Source organism: Trichomycterus rosablanca, chromosome 10 (genome assembly GCF_030014385.1).
Source record: "Trichomycterus rosablanca isolate fTriRos1 chromosome 10, fTriRos1.hap1, whole genome shotgun sequence".
Classification (NCBI taxonomy): Eukaryota; Metazoa; Chordata; class Actinopteri; order Siluriformes; family Trichomycteridae; genus Trichomycterus; species Trichomycterus rosablanca.
This window is the reverse complement of record NC_085997.1, coordinates 2,229,503-2,245,202: the sequence shown is the minus strand read 5'-3', so window position 1 is coordinate 2,245,202 and position 15,700 is coordinate 2,229,503. Positions and strand designations below refer to the sequence as shown.

The following is a 15,700-nucleotide window of genomic DNA, read 5'->3' as shown; positions in this document are numbered from 1 at the left end:
ATAGATAGATAGATACTTTATTGATCCCGAAGGAAATTAAAGCCCCAGTAGCATAATACAACAAACTATACACACACAAATTAAAATAAACTAAAAGTTATAACTAGCAAAAAATAATTGGAGTTATTATTTAGTGCAGTCTGTGATAAAGTCTGTAGTGAGTTCTTGTTGAGTGTTGAGTTGGGTTGAGATCAGGGCTCTGTGTTGGCAACTGAAGCTTAATCATGCTGAAACAGAAATGGGAATTCCCTAAACTGTTGCCACAATGTTAAAAGCATCTCATCTATATTTCTATGCACCTGTTAGCAATGGATGTGGCAGGAACACCTACATCTAATCATTAGACAAACAGGATTACTAGAAGTAACTTGATTTTTTAACAATAGAATTAAAATGTAATCAGGCATGAATCTTATTATGTTGAATATTTACTGTAAAAAAAACAGTTAAAATAAAAACAAAAGCTTAAAAACAAATTTTTTTTCTTATTTCATTGTTTATGCAGAAACAACTGTTTATAAATGTGCAGTTTTGTATGTAAAACGCTTGATTATTTGAGAAACGCAGTAAAATAAAGCAAAATTAAATAAAATTAAATAACCTAAACCGCGTTGAGGGGCGGGGCTTGTGGCCCCTCCCTCCTTCTTTGTAGTAGCCTGTACCACGTGACCCGGAGCTTTAATTCAGAGCGCAATGTGAACGCGCTTTTACTCTGGAGCCGCAGCGCAGAGAGCGCGTCGGGAGCGCGCATCAGGTTTTTATTTTCGTTTCGATTCACTGCGAATATAAAATACAATAAACATGAACTGTGTTTTAATTACACCATCACAAAGTCGGTCTGATTAAGAATCTCGTTTTATCATCATTAGTCTGTGGGATGCGGAGAGTCTGTTCACATGTGATGGAACTCACAGATCACACCTACAGAACAATCTGGGGATCATTTCAAGCCAATTAGGAACATTATGGATTAATGAGGATTATTATCAACTGTCAGGACTCTTCATCGGCTGGATTGTGGGCTGGAAAATAGTCCACATGGTATGTAATATGTTTAATTATTTATTCTGACTATTTACTTCTACTGTAGTCAGTGGAAAACATATTTAGTGTGAAAACGTAAACAGAAAAACACAGAAACCTGCTGTTGATTCATGTAAATGTTGCTTTAATTTAACTTAGTTTAACTTAGTTGTCTTTTTTGGTTAGGTTTATTCTAACAGAACTGTTTTGCTCCTGTTATTATAACTAATTTATTGTATATTAAGATAGATAGATAGATAGATAGATAGATAGATAGATAGATAGATAGATAGATAGATAGACAGACAGACAGACAGACAGACAGACAGACAGATACTTTATAAACTGCTTTGTTGTGTAGTTAAGTGGGAGAACTCAGCCTTCAGGAATCAGTGTGGTTGCATGATGCATCATGGATCATGGACCTTGATTCATTATTTAAAAGCAGTCATGGAAGTACAGTAGACTTTTCCCACTGCTTGATGGTGTCGGAAGGCCAGTCATGATCTCTAAAGAACCCAGCATTTGGGGGAGATTGCTTTCAGTTGGTTATTAAGTGCATTATAGGTCTGGGTGACCCATGTTGCAGTCACACTTGGCTGTTAGTTTACACATTGCAAATAAATAAAATGCCAAAAGAATGTAAAGTTGTTCACCAAACTATGGAAAAATCCTTGCAATGATTGTATACCCCAAAGCCTTTTACATTTTAGAAATAGGCTTACTGTTTGTTTTTCCTCCCTCAGGGATGTTTTACAGAGCTGTTTCTTTACTCACCCTTTGTTATGGTTAACAGCCCAATGTTTAGCTTCAGTGCCCTGTTATTTATTTTTAGCATCAGTGTCGTAACCCAGGGTGGAAAGGGCACGAAGTTTTCGTTATACAATCATGTCCTCCTGACTTCCTGCTTTGCCATTTATGGCCAGCAGAGGGGGCATGGAGGTGCAGATTATTGACATGTCGGCAGTCACATGTTGTCACCTTGGCAAACGTTAATTCGCTCCAGGTGGAAGTGTTTCTGTTTGTTACAGATTCTTACTCACAGATTTGCCAGCTCCTCCGTTGGCAACCTGCTTTTCTTTTCCTGTCTTTCTTTTTTTTGTTGAAAAATGGGTTGTCAAAGACAAAGCAACCTGTTCCCAGTTCTGCTCTTTCCCTTTTTCTATCCACTTTCCCCATTGTGGGATGTGGATGTTTTTATGTCTTTCATTTGCTACTTTGTTCTTGTTATTTTGGCCACCTCATCTGTTTGCGATTGTATCCTCTTTTTATTTATTTTTCTTGCCACAGTATTGTTCTACTTAAGCATCTGGCACTTGGGTTCTGCAGGAGCGAGGCGGGTGCCCTGACTGGGATATTTCTTTCCACCCACAATGATTTCTTTTTTTGGATCTCCCTGCGCTCACTGTATACTTTACAAACCTCCTGTTTGTAAACCCACTGTGTTACGTTTATAGACTTTCCATGCAGTTTTATTGCACAGAGGGCGAAGCGACACATATCCGTGTATTCTTATGAATTGTGGGTTTGTGGGTGTGACTGTACATAAGCTACAGATATAACAGACAGAAATCAAGCTGAAACACTTCACCCGTCCCCTCTTCCTCAGACATAGCCAGTCATGTCTGTTTAGATGCCTGGCTGGCCGATAGCACTGCTGTGGATCGAACCCTGGATCCCAGAATACAAAGAGAAAGAAAAAAACTGAAAATATTATAAGTAGTGCACATGGTGGGGGGTAAACAGCACATGAACTCATACACTGTATGGGCAAAAATATGTGGACACCTGATAAAGAGCTTTTTGGACAAACCATTCTAAAACCGTGGGCATAAATACGGAGCTTGTCCCTCCTTGCAGGTGTAACAGACCCCGCTCTTTTCACAAATTCTGCCCTTTCAGTTAAAAATGCATTTAGGTCAGACACTGACATTGGACAGGAAGGCATTGTTTACAGTCTACATTCTAATTCACTCCAGAGATGGTCAATGGGGTTGAGTTAACAGCTCTGTACAGGCCAAACTTTTGAACCAGGGACCGGGTTCAGGGTTGCCTTGTTGAACTGTTGCTACAAATGTGGGAAAATCTCCTTTACATTATAAAATAAATTATATACATTTCTTAACAACGTGTGTAGCTGAAACTCCTAAAGTCGATGATTAGGAGATGCGTCCACATACTTTTGATTATATGCACACAGCGTCAAGACATGTTTTGCGTGTGTAATTTGATCACACTTCTGTAAAGGGAAACCGATGATGCTGAGCCTCGTTTGCATGGCAGATGCGCAGTGCTGCACATGTGCTCTGTGGAGTGACGTTCCTCTGGGATAACCCTCACTTAATAACCTCCGAATAGGGAAGGGGGATAACAATAGACCCAGTGAGTGTGAGAGGAAATCAAATAACACCGGGGGGGTTAGAGAGAATATGAGAGGGGGATGGGATAGGGGCGGGGAGGAGAAAGGAAGTGTTTAGGGCAATGAGGGAGATAAATTGTGGGGGGTGGGAGTGAGAGGGAGTAGAAGAATGAGTGAAATAAACACTGTGGGGGGGTCTGGGGGGTCTGGTGCATTCATTTCACTGATGGTCTCGCTAAGCTGATTTATTTTACTGCATAGGAGGTGATTGTGAGAGAGAAATGAGGATATTCTTGCTGTGAAATGTAGAATTTAAGGCTAGTTTTTAACGATTTTCCGTGTTGCGTTCAGGTGTCTCACATTTACTGGTTAATCTGCAGTCCTACGGCAATTCAGTTAGCAATCGGTTGGTCAAAATGTCCGAGATGTCGAAGTGTAAAGCAGCTAAAAACACGAGTGGATTGGAAAAGTCCCAAACAATTCTGTGGACGCTGGGAAGAGGGGGGGTGAAACCCGGAGAGAATTATCGTCTTTAAGACGAACCATATAGATAGAGGAGTCTTTGACCATATACGTAGATAGAGGAGTCCTTGACCATATACGTAGATAGAGGAGTCCTTGACCATATAGATAGAGGAGTCTTTGACCATATACGTAGATAGAGGAGTCCTTGACCATATACGTAGATAGAGGAGTCTTTGACCATATACGTAGATAGAGGAGTCTTTGACCATATACGTAGATAGAGGAGTCCTTGACCATATACGTAGATAGAGGAGTCTTTGACCATATACGTAGATAGAGGAGTCCTTGACCATATACGTAGATAGAGGAGTCCTTGACCATATAGATAGAGGAGTCTTTGACCATATACGTAGATAGAGGAGTCCTTGACCATATACGTAGATAGAGGAGTCCTTGACCATATAGATAGAGGAGTCTTTGACCATATACGTAGATAGAGGAGTCCTTGACCATATACGTAGATAGAGGAGTCTTTGACCATATACGTAGATAGAGGAGTCTTTGACCATATACGTAGATAGAGGAGTCCTTGACCATATACGTAGATAGAGGAGTCCTTGACCATATAGATAGAGGAGTCTTTGACCATATACGTAGATAGAGGAGTCCTTGACCATATACGTAGATAGAGGAGTCCTTGACCATATAGATAGAGGAGTCTTTGACCATATACGTAGATAGAGGAGTCCTTGACCATATAGATAGAGGAGTCTTTGACCATATACACAGATAGAGGAGTCTTTGACCACACACATTACAGTTTTTGGGGTTCCTTTGTTGTTTTCGAGTCTGAAGTCCCAAAAATTCTAGTCAAGATCTAGTTTGCTGTTTAAGCTGAATCTTCAGACTTCACCCCCACCTGCTCCCCTCCAATCCAGACCGGTGAACCTGCTGTGTAATTTTGTCAGACAGACTCACTTTTAAAGGCTCGTAAACACCTCTGTGTGAGCTTCAACACAGGAGAGTCGGGGGGTACCAGGCACGGCAAGACGTCCAGTCACCTAGAAGTAAGATTCTCCTCAGACGCCATAGTAATCTTCACTCAGCTGCTTGTTTGCTAGATTTAATTGTTATTTTTACTATGTTATGTTCTGCTTGTCACCCTTCACCCTATCCATGAGTGAAAAGGGACACTGCAACCTTCCTAATGATGAATCAACTGTACCAGAATGTTTGCTTTCAGCTGTGTGGAAACAGTTTAGGGAAGGAGCTTTTCTGCCCCCTATGTGAACAAATCAAAGACCATAGAGTCCTGCACAGAGTCAGAACCAGCCTCCACTTTTTTGAGAAATGTGTCTGTGGGAATTTGTGCCAGTTCAGTCAAAAGAACGTATCTGATGTCAGGAACTGATAGCGTATTCATCCCAAAGATGTTCAATAGTGTTGACATGCAATCTGGGCTTTGTGCTGGTCACTGGAGCTCATCAGACCAGAGCAGTGGTAGCTTAGTGGTTAGGGTACTGGATTAGTAATCAGAAGCTTGCAGGATCAAGCCCCACCACTGCCAGTTTGCCACTGTTGGAATGTCTTTATGGAACTAGCTTTGTGCATGGCACACAGTCATGCCGGAATAGGGAGGCTGGAAGCACATCATTGATTTTATACACCAGTTTAGCTGAACACACATATGCTGTGTCCACATACTTTTGCCTATAACCAGCCAGCTGAACAGGTTCACCACACGTTTGTTCTAGATGTGTGTAAACGATGCGTAAACGGTGCCTCTGATCTCTACGCTTGATCAGACACAATGGAAGGGCGTGATAAAATCATTGTGTTGGAGTTCCTGCTGCTGACTTACTGTCTGTGTTTCACCAGCAAACTGGCATGACCAGTATGTGTCAACTGGCATGACAAGTGTGTGTCAACTGGCATGACAAGTGTGTGTCAACTGGCATGACAAGTATGTGACAACTGGCATGACAAGTATGTGAACATCTTCAGCCAATCAGAAACAAGCATAGAATAGAATGACTTAATAAGCATGTATTTTGCAAACACTAGGGGTGTAACGATACACTCTACCCATGATGCGATGCGATTCACGATACTGGGTTCACGATACGATTTTTTCCCGATTTTTTTAAACTGAAATTGAAGACAAATTATGTTATAGGCTAATTATATTATATTAAGTTTCCTTTTATTATTTCTCTTAAAAAATAAAATATTGTATTTGTGCTTATCTTTTATTTATGTAAATAATGAATATCCTTTTACTTCTGAGGTAGGTACAAACTATGCAAAACAATTTGGCTGGAAAAACCCCGAATCTGGCAACCAGGCGTATAGCACCGGTGACGTCAACCAGACGAGGTGAATCGCGCCAGCGCCCTCTGCTGTTTAAAGTGAATATCGATTCATTTTACATGTCAAATCGATTTGAATCGTGGAATTTTTGAATCGGTTATTAACTGTCTTGTGGTGAATCGTTACATCCCTAGCAAACACCCATTAAAATCAACACTATATTGTATATGAGGGGGGATTTTCCTGTAAACATGATCTGTCCCTGGCTCGGAGGAACACTCCTGAAACCCGTCCTCAGTGTAACTCAGCTGATGTTGGCATGTGCTGAATGTTTACTCACCGTTTCCTCTCAGGACCGGAGCCGAACTAAAACGCTCAGTGTGCAGTGTTCCTGTCCGACTGTGTGAGTATACAAGCCGGACGCGGAAATTTCCACCAAGAGTCGTGCTGGTGATTCCGACCGGGTACAGGCGGGCAAACACGCTCCGAAATCTCAGGGAGAGCCGTTCAGCACCGGGGGCAGCGGCCGGGTCTGTGTTAATTACTGCGGTTTTGGAGTTATTAAAGGGGGGAGCTGTGTTTGTATATGCTCCGCTTTTATCACTACAGAGCTTGTAGTGTTTCTTTTGACCCTGCTGACCTGTGGCCCTCATCTAACTGGTGTATACAGGGTGGCATTACCAGCCATGTTTCTCTAACATGGTACAACAGACAAGACCAGAACCCCCTGACTTGGTTTAGACTTTTGGTCTAAGGAGTTTCGGTCATTCAAAGCTGAACTTGGTTTTGTTATTGTTTACCCCTCAGCATCAGCTTACAGACAGATGACCGGTGTCCAAATACTTTCGGCCATATAGTGTGTGTGTGTGTCTTTGTGACTGGTGAGACTATGTTTATCTCTGAGGGGAAGCAGCGTGTTGTTTGTGATTATAAACCGTCTGGTAACCACTTCTGGTTAAAAAGACCTCCCGCCACTCCAGTTCCTCTGTCTGTTAGGGTTCATGAGCTATGCAGAAGTATGTGGACACCAGGTCATTACGTCTACACCACACGCAAACTTGTTAGACGGTAGACGATGTTCCAGGTCATCTCTGAGGTGGATGGGTGGATGGGGTTAAAGTCCGGGCTCTGTGAAGGTTGGGTTTCTCCATCCTGTATGTGATGGTCTTTCTGACTGTGAATCTGCTGCTGCTTGCACAACCCTGATGTATGATAATGACCCGGATCATCACATGCACCCTCCGACATCTGCGGCCACTTCTTTTCACCTGCCAGTCTTGGATTCCCAAACAGAGCCGTATAACAAACACAGATCCCCCCCCCCCCCCCCCCCCCCCCCCCCCACATACACACACACACACACACTCGTGCAGATGTTCTCGGGGTCAGCAGGAAGAGACGCCGTCCCACCTTCCCTCCCTCAGACACAGACATTTGTGTCTGTCTGGACGCCCGGCCAGGTCCGCAGTTCTGGGTGAGTTCCAAGTTACTACAAGTGGTTGAACTTGAACACTATCAGCGCTACAACACACACACACACACACACAGACAGGATGAAAGCAGCAGACTGTTATCACTCCAGGATGTACAGTTGGTTGGTGTCTGTCTCACTTCTGAAGAACTTCAGTACAAGCTGACACGTGTTTGCTTTCCGCCCAAACACTCCTCGCTCCCCCTGACTGCACATGTGGTCGGGTCAAAAGTTTACGTACACCATTAGGACACACACGTCACGGCAGTCCTGGTGTTATTCCTGCAGCTTTTATATTAATAAATAATGAGCTGACCATGAGCTTGCTGGACGTCCCATTTCAAAGACAAATGGTATTATGCTGCTCTCTTTGTTTTTATCTTAATTATTCTTGATGTTGATGTACTATTTTGATTTTGTACTATGATTTGTATGGTGTATGTACGTATTTGTTTTGATTATTTGTCTTATGTAAAGCGTCTTTGAGTATCTTGAAAAGCGCTATATAAATAAAATGTATTATTATTATTATTATTAAAGTAGAGCGACCTCTTCTGCTGTCTGTGGAAATTTGTGCCCCTTCAGTTAAAAGAGCATCTGCATGGCTGGGCACTGATATTCCAGTTCTTTCGAAAGCTGTTCAGTGAGGCTGAGGTCTTTAAACTGAGCTTTTCTTCATGTCCTTATAGAGATTGCTTTGTGCACAGGGACACAGTCATGCTGTAACAGGGCAGGAAAGGGCCTTCCCTAAACTGTTGTTACAAAACTGGAAGGATATAATTTGCTTTGTATACAGAATTTATTACCCCTATAAGCAACTGTTCTGGATTAGAAGGAGTGTCCCAATACTTCACAGTGGAAGCAGAGCATGACGTCCAGTTCATCCCACATCCCGATACTGATACTGAATGACCGTATGTGTGTCCCGTGTTTCAGGTTTAGGTCGTGTCCGTCTCAGAGGAATGCACCTCGGTGAAGCGGGAGACACCAGAGACCGGAGGTTCTTGCTGCAGCCCAGGGAAACGTCTCCAGATGTAACGAGAATGAAGATTAAATACACCATCTCCTTCGTCTTCATCATAGCCGTGGTCATCATCGAGAAGGAGAGCAACATTCTCTCCAAGTGAGTCAAAATTTGGTTCATTATTTTAGGGGACAAAGTTCTCCAACACCCATATCACCTGTGAAAAAGCATTCACCCTATTAACCTAATAAGTGGTTGCACAACCTTATCACAGCAATGACAATTAAACAATAAACAGCGACAGCCTGGCAGTGGTGGGGCTTGAACCAGTGACCTTCTGATTTCACGTCAAGTAGTCAAGTACCTAAACCACTAGGCTACAACCGCCCTACACACACTAGCACACCAGAGCTAACATCTTAAACTCATGAGTTTGAATCGCAGCTCTGCTACCGGCACAGACAATGATTGGTTCGTCTGTTGGGTTGGATGCCGGGCGGGATTTCTCATAACGACCTCGATGGTGCTGCACAGAGATGAAGGATAATGGGGATCGGTGTGTGACTCTCCGTATGCAAGAATGAGCCCCGTATGAATGTGTCTCGTGCAGGTGAAAAGAAGTGGTCTGCTAGTGCACACGTGTCGGAAGGGGCGTGTTAGTCTCGACTCTCCTCGGTCAGCAACAGTAGAGAGAAAGCAAAATGCAATTGGGTAATTGGGTACGACCAAATTTACTGCACAATGTCCTCAGTCCAAGGTGATCTCAGTACCTATTTGGCCCTTTTTATGTGTGTGTAAGGCTGATTCTCACTACAAGACAGGACTTATATGAGATTTGGTAAAAAACCTTCTAAATTCTGACGTTCTTTGTGTTTTTAAGGGTCTCGGACAAGCTCTCTCTGAAGCAGACACCTCAGACTCCCCTGTCCTGGTTTCATCTCCGGCAGAATGTCTCCAGTGTGCAGATCCTGCCTGAAATCGATTTCTCAACCTACCTGGAAGCGAAATGGCACTCGAAGAACACCACGGAGCCCAGCGCGGGTGGGAAACACATCCTTCTTCTGGCTATGACACGTACGGGCTCCTCGTTCGTGGGCCAGTTTTTCAATCAGCACGGAGACAACATGTTCTACCTGTATGAGCCGCTTTGGCACGTGGAGCGCATGCTGACCGTGGAGAACAAAGGGACCAACGCTTCGGTTCTGACGCAGATCTACCGCGACGTTCTTCGCCAGCTCTTTCTGTGCGACTTCTCCATGCTGGAGGACTTCATCCAGCCGCCGCCCAAGAACCATCTGACGGTGTCTCTGTTTCGCAGAGAATCCAGCCAATCGCTGTGTGACGATCCGGTCTGCACGCCGTTCGTGAGGAAGGTCTACGAGCGCTACCACTGCCGCAACCGGCACTGCGGGCCGCTCAACCTCACCCTGGCGTCCCAGTCCTGTCTGGGTAAGGAGCACCATGCTGTAAAGTCTGTACGCATCAGGCAGGTCGAGACACTGCGCCCATTAGCAGAAGATCCTCGACTAGACATGAAGTTTATTCAGCTGGTCCGGGACCCGCGAGCCATGCTAGCGTCCCGCATGGTAGCCTTCGCGAGCAAATATGAGCACTGGAAGCAGTGGGAAAGGGCCGGAGACATTCCAGAGGACGACGACGAGGTCCGGAAGCTGAGAGGGAACTGCGAGAACATCCGGATGTCCGCTGAGGCGGGTCTCAGACAGCCCCACTGGTTGCGAGGGCGCTACATGCTCGTGCGCTACGAGGACATTGCTATGTTTCCCATGCGGAAAGCTGTGGAGATGTATCGGTTCACGGGCGTCCCGTTCACCTCGAAGGTAAAGGACTGGATCCTGCAGAACACGCAGGCGTCCAATCCGTCAGGCGGAGTGTATTCAACCCAGAAGGACTCGTCCCAGCAGGTGGAGAAATGGCGCTTCAACATGCCCTTCAAACTGGTGCAGATGGTGCAGAGAGTCTGTGGCCCGGCGATGAACCTGTTTGGATACACCTTCGCTGAGAACGAAGAAATGCTCACCAATAAACTGATCAGTTTGATTGAAGGAAGGACCTTCTTATGAACGAGAATTACACACACAAGGCATAACATTATGACCACTGAAAGGTGAAGTGAATAACACTGATCATCTCTTCATCACGGCACCTGTTAGTGGGGGGGATATATTAGGCAGCAAGTGAACATTTAACCTAGCAGGAAAAATGGGCGATCGTGAGGATTTAAGGGCTAAATTGTGATGGCTAGACGACCGGGTCAGAGCATCTCCAAAACTGCACCTCTTGTGGGGTGTTCCCGGTCTGCAGTGGTCAGTATCTATCAAAAGTGCTCCAAGGAAGGAAGAGTGGTAAACCGTAGTGGTAGGAGGCGCCCAGCTAAGATAAGTAGCAAACTAGCATTAGTTGATTGCTGTTAGCAAGTTAGCTGCATACATTACATGTACAACGTACGACTATTCATTCAAACCACAGATACTTAAGTCATATTCGTGCACGACGGCCGTCCTCGGGGACAGTTTCCATCTCAGGAGTGCAAAATGATGTCAAAAAAATACCGCCTGCCTTAGAAGCTGCTATCTGAACGGAATAGCGAGCATTGTCCTGTAGCATTAGCATCGAACATATCAGAAAACATCTGTTTGTTTCTGCTCCCTGTAGGAATGAACGTCATGATGGGTGCTGCTTTTATTCCAAAGCTTAAACTCTTTTTTGTAATATCAGACACTCCAAGTGCTAACATGCTTCCAGTGAATGGCAGTTTGTGTTAGCGTGCACGATTAACTTATTATTCTAACTAGCCTCCACTGTTTACTCTGGTAATTCTGGACTGTTTTTGCTGGGACTCTTTGTACTTTTCTGCAGCTGGTTTGCAGAAATGTGACTTTAGCATCAGCATCAGTGGCCGGACTGTTCACACAAGCCACTTGACCGATGATGATAAACAAGAGACTCAAATATGTTTGGGATGTTCCAACGCGTCTCTGTGTTTCAGTTCGGTTTTTAGCTCCATACAGTGTTGTTATTTGTACTGATAGACGACTGTTTGAAGAGTTTTTGTACCTGAAGTTCCTTGTAAATGGCTCCAAATTACACATCTAACATAAGAGAATATATGATCCACTGTTGTAAACGTGTGCAGAGCATTTTGAACTTCACTGGAGCAGTCAAACAAGATATAGATCATCGGAATCCAAGAACTGCGATGAGTTAGACGTTTCTTATAGATGTTCAAGACTTCCTTAAAAAGTTTCCACACTTTTTTAAACTCTATTTATTAAGAATTTCAACAACAGATTTTATCACGGCGGCACGGTGGCTCGGTGGGTAGCACTGTCGCCTCACAGCAAGAAGGTCCTGGGTTCGATTCCCAGGCGGGGCGGTCCGGGTCCTTTCTGTGCAGAGTTTACATGTTCTCCCCGTGTCTGCATGCTTCGGTTTCCTCCCACAGGCCAAAAAACATGCAGTCAGGTTAATTGGAGACACCGAATTGCCCTATAGGTGCGGTTAAGACAGTGTGAGTGAGAATTTTATAATTTTTCAACATCATCACCTTCCGATGCATTGTTCCAGCGTCGTACCGACTTTTTAATGCAGCAAAAATGTTGGTGGTTGAGCGCATAGCCACTAATGCACCGCTGCTTTCAAATCTTCTTTCCCTTAAAGCTTCTTTGAACGTCCAAATAGGTGGAAATCAGATGGAGCTAAATCCGGACTATAAGCGTCTCTCAGTCACGACCGATTACTCCTCCTCCCTCCCACCATCACCGCTTATAACTAAAATATAAAAGTGCGGAAACTTTTTGAAGATCCCTTGTGTGTACAAAATCTGCCTTCAAGCTGATTCATTAACAAGTCGCAGTACCAAATTTGTACCTAAATTATAATTATATGTTCAAATTGATGTTCCAGCTTGACTGTACTCCTACACACTCAACTCTACAAATGATCTTTCAACTGAATGTGCACAAATTCAATGTAGATACAGAAACACTCCAGTGGAACGAAGTCTGTTATCACTTTAAGGCATTGCTAACTTAATATTAATGCTAATTATTTTGGAATGGGATGTCCAGCTGGGTTACGGTCAGGTGTCTGCATACTTGTGGCCGATTAGTAAAATATAGTTTGGTATAACTTGCTGTAATGAAGATAATGAAATGGAAAGTAGACCAGGTGAAGTTTAACACAGGACTGAACACAGCCTGTTCTTTATTTTTTACAGTTTTAAATTTAAGGTTTATAGTTTTTTGAACATTATGAGGTTTTTTAAAATAATTTGTGTCATTTTGTTCTTTTTATTTATGTCGACATTTGAAAATAAACTAAAAAAACACCAATATGTGGTATTCTTGTTATTCTTGTCTGTTGACATAATTAAGACCTTATTATAATGTTTATAGACCAATATTGGCAGCATAGTGGGTCACCATGAAAGTGCGGTAGAGGATGCACCTCCAGCAACATCTGAAGAAATCCATCACCTTCTGGTACCCTGCTACCCCTGTAAAGGATAAGGGCAGACCGCAGTGCATCATCTCTTCTGAGAAAGTGATTGATCCAGATCCAGAACATTGAGGTGAGCAGGAACCATCATGGCTGATCCCCTCCACCTGGGACATACGCTCTTTCACATATGCTCTTTCAACCAGTACCCAATGGCAAGAAGCTGAGGTCTATCCTGACCACAGAGGTAAGTGGGAAGATGCACTGTCCAACCTTTCCTCCCAAGAACACAGCCGACTGTGCTTATGTGGACGCCCGGCCAGGTCGGCAGCTCTGCTGAGATTCAAACTTGCGCATTCGAGCTCTCCAGTGCTCATCCAGTCTATCTATTTTCACCTCTATTTTTGGTCTAGTCACAATTTACTAGATGTTATAATACAACAGGCAGCATGGTGGCTCGGTGGGTAGCACTGTCGCCTTACAGCAAGAAGGTCCTGGGTTTGATCTCCAGGTAGGGTGGTCTGGGTCCTTTCTGTGTAGAGTTTGCATGTGTCCCCAGTCCAAAAACATGCAATCAGGTTAATTGCAGACACTGAATTGCCCTACAGGTGAATGTGTGTGTGTGTCTGCCCTGTGATGGACTGACGCCTCGTCCAGGGTGTTACTGTGTGCCTTGCGCGCATTGAAAAGCTGGGATAGGCTCCAACGCTGTATCCTGTAGCTGCATTTCATCTTTATTTTAGCAACGTGTTGCGTGACACGGACAGGAAATGATAAAAAAATCGAGTTTATCTGTGGTGACCTGACCAGACCACAAGCTCACCACACAGACTCGCTCACTTGAGATGGTACCTCAGCTCCTGCAGATCATGTCCGTTATAAACACTGCGGTCCACAACACACACACACACACAGTTTATAATGGACCCTGTAGCCTCATCGCTAAAGCTGTACGAGCAGTAAAATGAACTTCATTAGGTGTGGATCTAAAATTAGAGAAGTCAAACAGTCAAAGAGTGAAGCAGCTTCTCACGATAGGTTGGACTGGTTTTAATTCTGAGGATTTCTTCAACCCACTTCTGCTGCAACTGCTTATTAAGATCCAGATTAGGAATCGAAGGAAACCCCAAAGTGGCACCATCATCACTCCGGCACCCTCGCCCATCCTTCAGATTTCTAAAATAGCTCGGTGGCTTCTTGCTTGGTACCAGAGTTTTGCTCCCTCCTAAACCTCTCTCAACTCACACTTCAAAGTATTCCCTGCTCCTCATTAGCGTTACTGGTTACACCTTGACCCCGACCAGAGGAAAGTGATTAAGAAGGATTAAAATGTTCTTTATGATCTGTATTTAATTACAAACATTATTGTGACCTACGTTTACATTTAGCAACAATTAAACAATGAATTTATAACACAGTAGAAGTAACCGAGGGGTAAGGGCCTTCCTCAAGGGCCCACAGGGGCAGATTAGCAATATTGGGTCTTGAATTCTCAACCTTTCTATCAAGAGTCCAACACTTTTCTGTTATTGACCTGAGTAGAACCTGGTGTGGCTTCCTTGGCCGCTAATGGTGTCCTCCATTTGGACATAATGGCTCTCACAGTGGTCTGCTGGAGTGCAACATGTAGTGTTCCTGTAGAGACTTTAAGGTGACTGAGGTTTATATTCTACAGAACTGATTAAATCGTGACTACTGATTGTTTAAATAACCAAGGTGGCAACTTAGCCAGCCTGGTGATATAGTTGTTGGATAACTTATTCCTTATATAATTTAGATGATGTTCTCAGACGTTTCTGAGCTTTGTGCTTTCATTAATAATCTGAAATCCTCAAGGGTGACAAAGGCAGTCACAAAGGGGGTCTCTGTGCCCATTTTCTTTACCAGTCTGCCCCTCTCACTTCTTTTCACCAGTGAGACTCGTGATGGAGCAGCGGGTGTTTACGGCAGCTCTGGCGCTGCTATTTGCAGTCGCTGTCTGAACACCGACTCAGTAATTTAGCTCAAGTTAAATCTGTGTTGGGGAAGCGTTAACCTCAGCCGACCACACCCAAACACACACACACACACACCCAAACACACACACACACACACTCACAGAGAAGAGCTGGGACCAGGCTCCTGCACGCACATCCTCAGTCACATAACACTGGAAACTCATAACAAGACAGAACATGAGGAAGGTGCTACAGAACCTTTAATTCCTCTCTGAATGTTTTAGGTGGTGATCTAGGTCTGCTCTCCCGAACTTTCCACAAAGCATCAATCCTGCTAAAATCTGGTTCACATCGAAGAAGCTCAACTACATCCTGGTGTTTAATGAACCGCTCTTGGTAAAATATTTTAAGCAACATGTGTAAAGATTTTATCCTCAGGGAATTTGGATCATCATCAGGAAGAAGTGTTTGCACCAGAAGGTGCACTTCACCCTGAAAAGTTGCCTGATATTTGCTGGATTTCCATCAGATGCTGCGTGTACCGTTATGGATTCAGGTCACAGAGTTCAAAAGATCTGAAGTTCTCCACATGCTGAAGGTGGAGTGTGTGTTCGGTCTGCAGCAAATATAGCACAAGCTAAACCACCGTCCACACTGGATTTATATTCAGCAGCCACACAGGGGCGTTCAGCTCCACCCTAAATACACCACAC

The 15,700-nt window shown here is 43.9% G+C and overlaps 1 protein-coding gene across 1 annotated transcript; it reads left to right on the top strand.

The window, feature by feature from the left end:
• Positions 1–8,671: 8,671 nt before the first annotated feature.
• On the top strand, positions 8,672–10,673 carry chst3b (carbohydrate (chondroitin 6) sulfotransferase 3b). Its single transcript, XM_063003505.1, has 2 exons — positions 8,672–8,751; positions 9,473–10,673. Exons 1-2 carry the CDS (start codon positions 8,672–8,674, stop codon positions 10,671–10,673), a joined length of 1,281 nt encoding a protein of 426 aa, XP_062859575.1.
• Positions 10,674–15,700: the final 5,027 nt, after the last annotated feature.

Bases quoted from the DNA above. Each gene is read 5' to 3' on its own strand.
- chst3b (XM_063003505.1), top strand. From the start codon at position 8,672: ATGAAGATTAAATACACCATCTCCTTCGTCTTCATCATAGCCGTGGTC. The intron at 8,752-9,472 runs GTGAGTCAAAAT...TGTGTTTTTAAG, and splicing joins GAGAGCAACATTCTCTCCAA to GGTCTCGGACAAGCTCTCTC.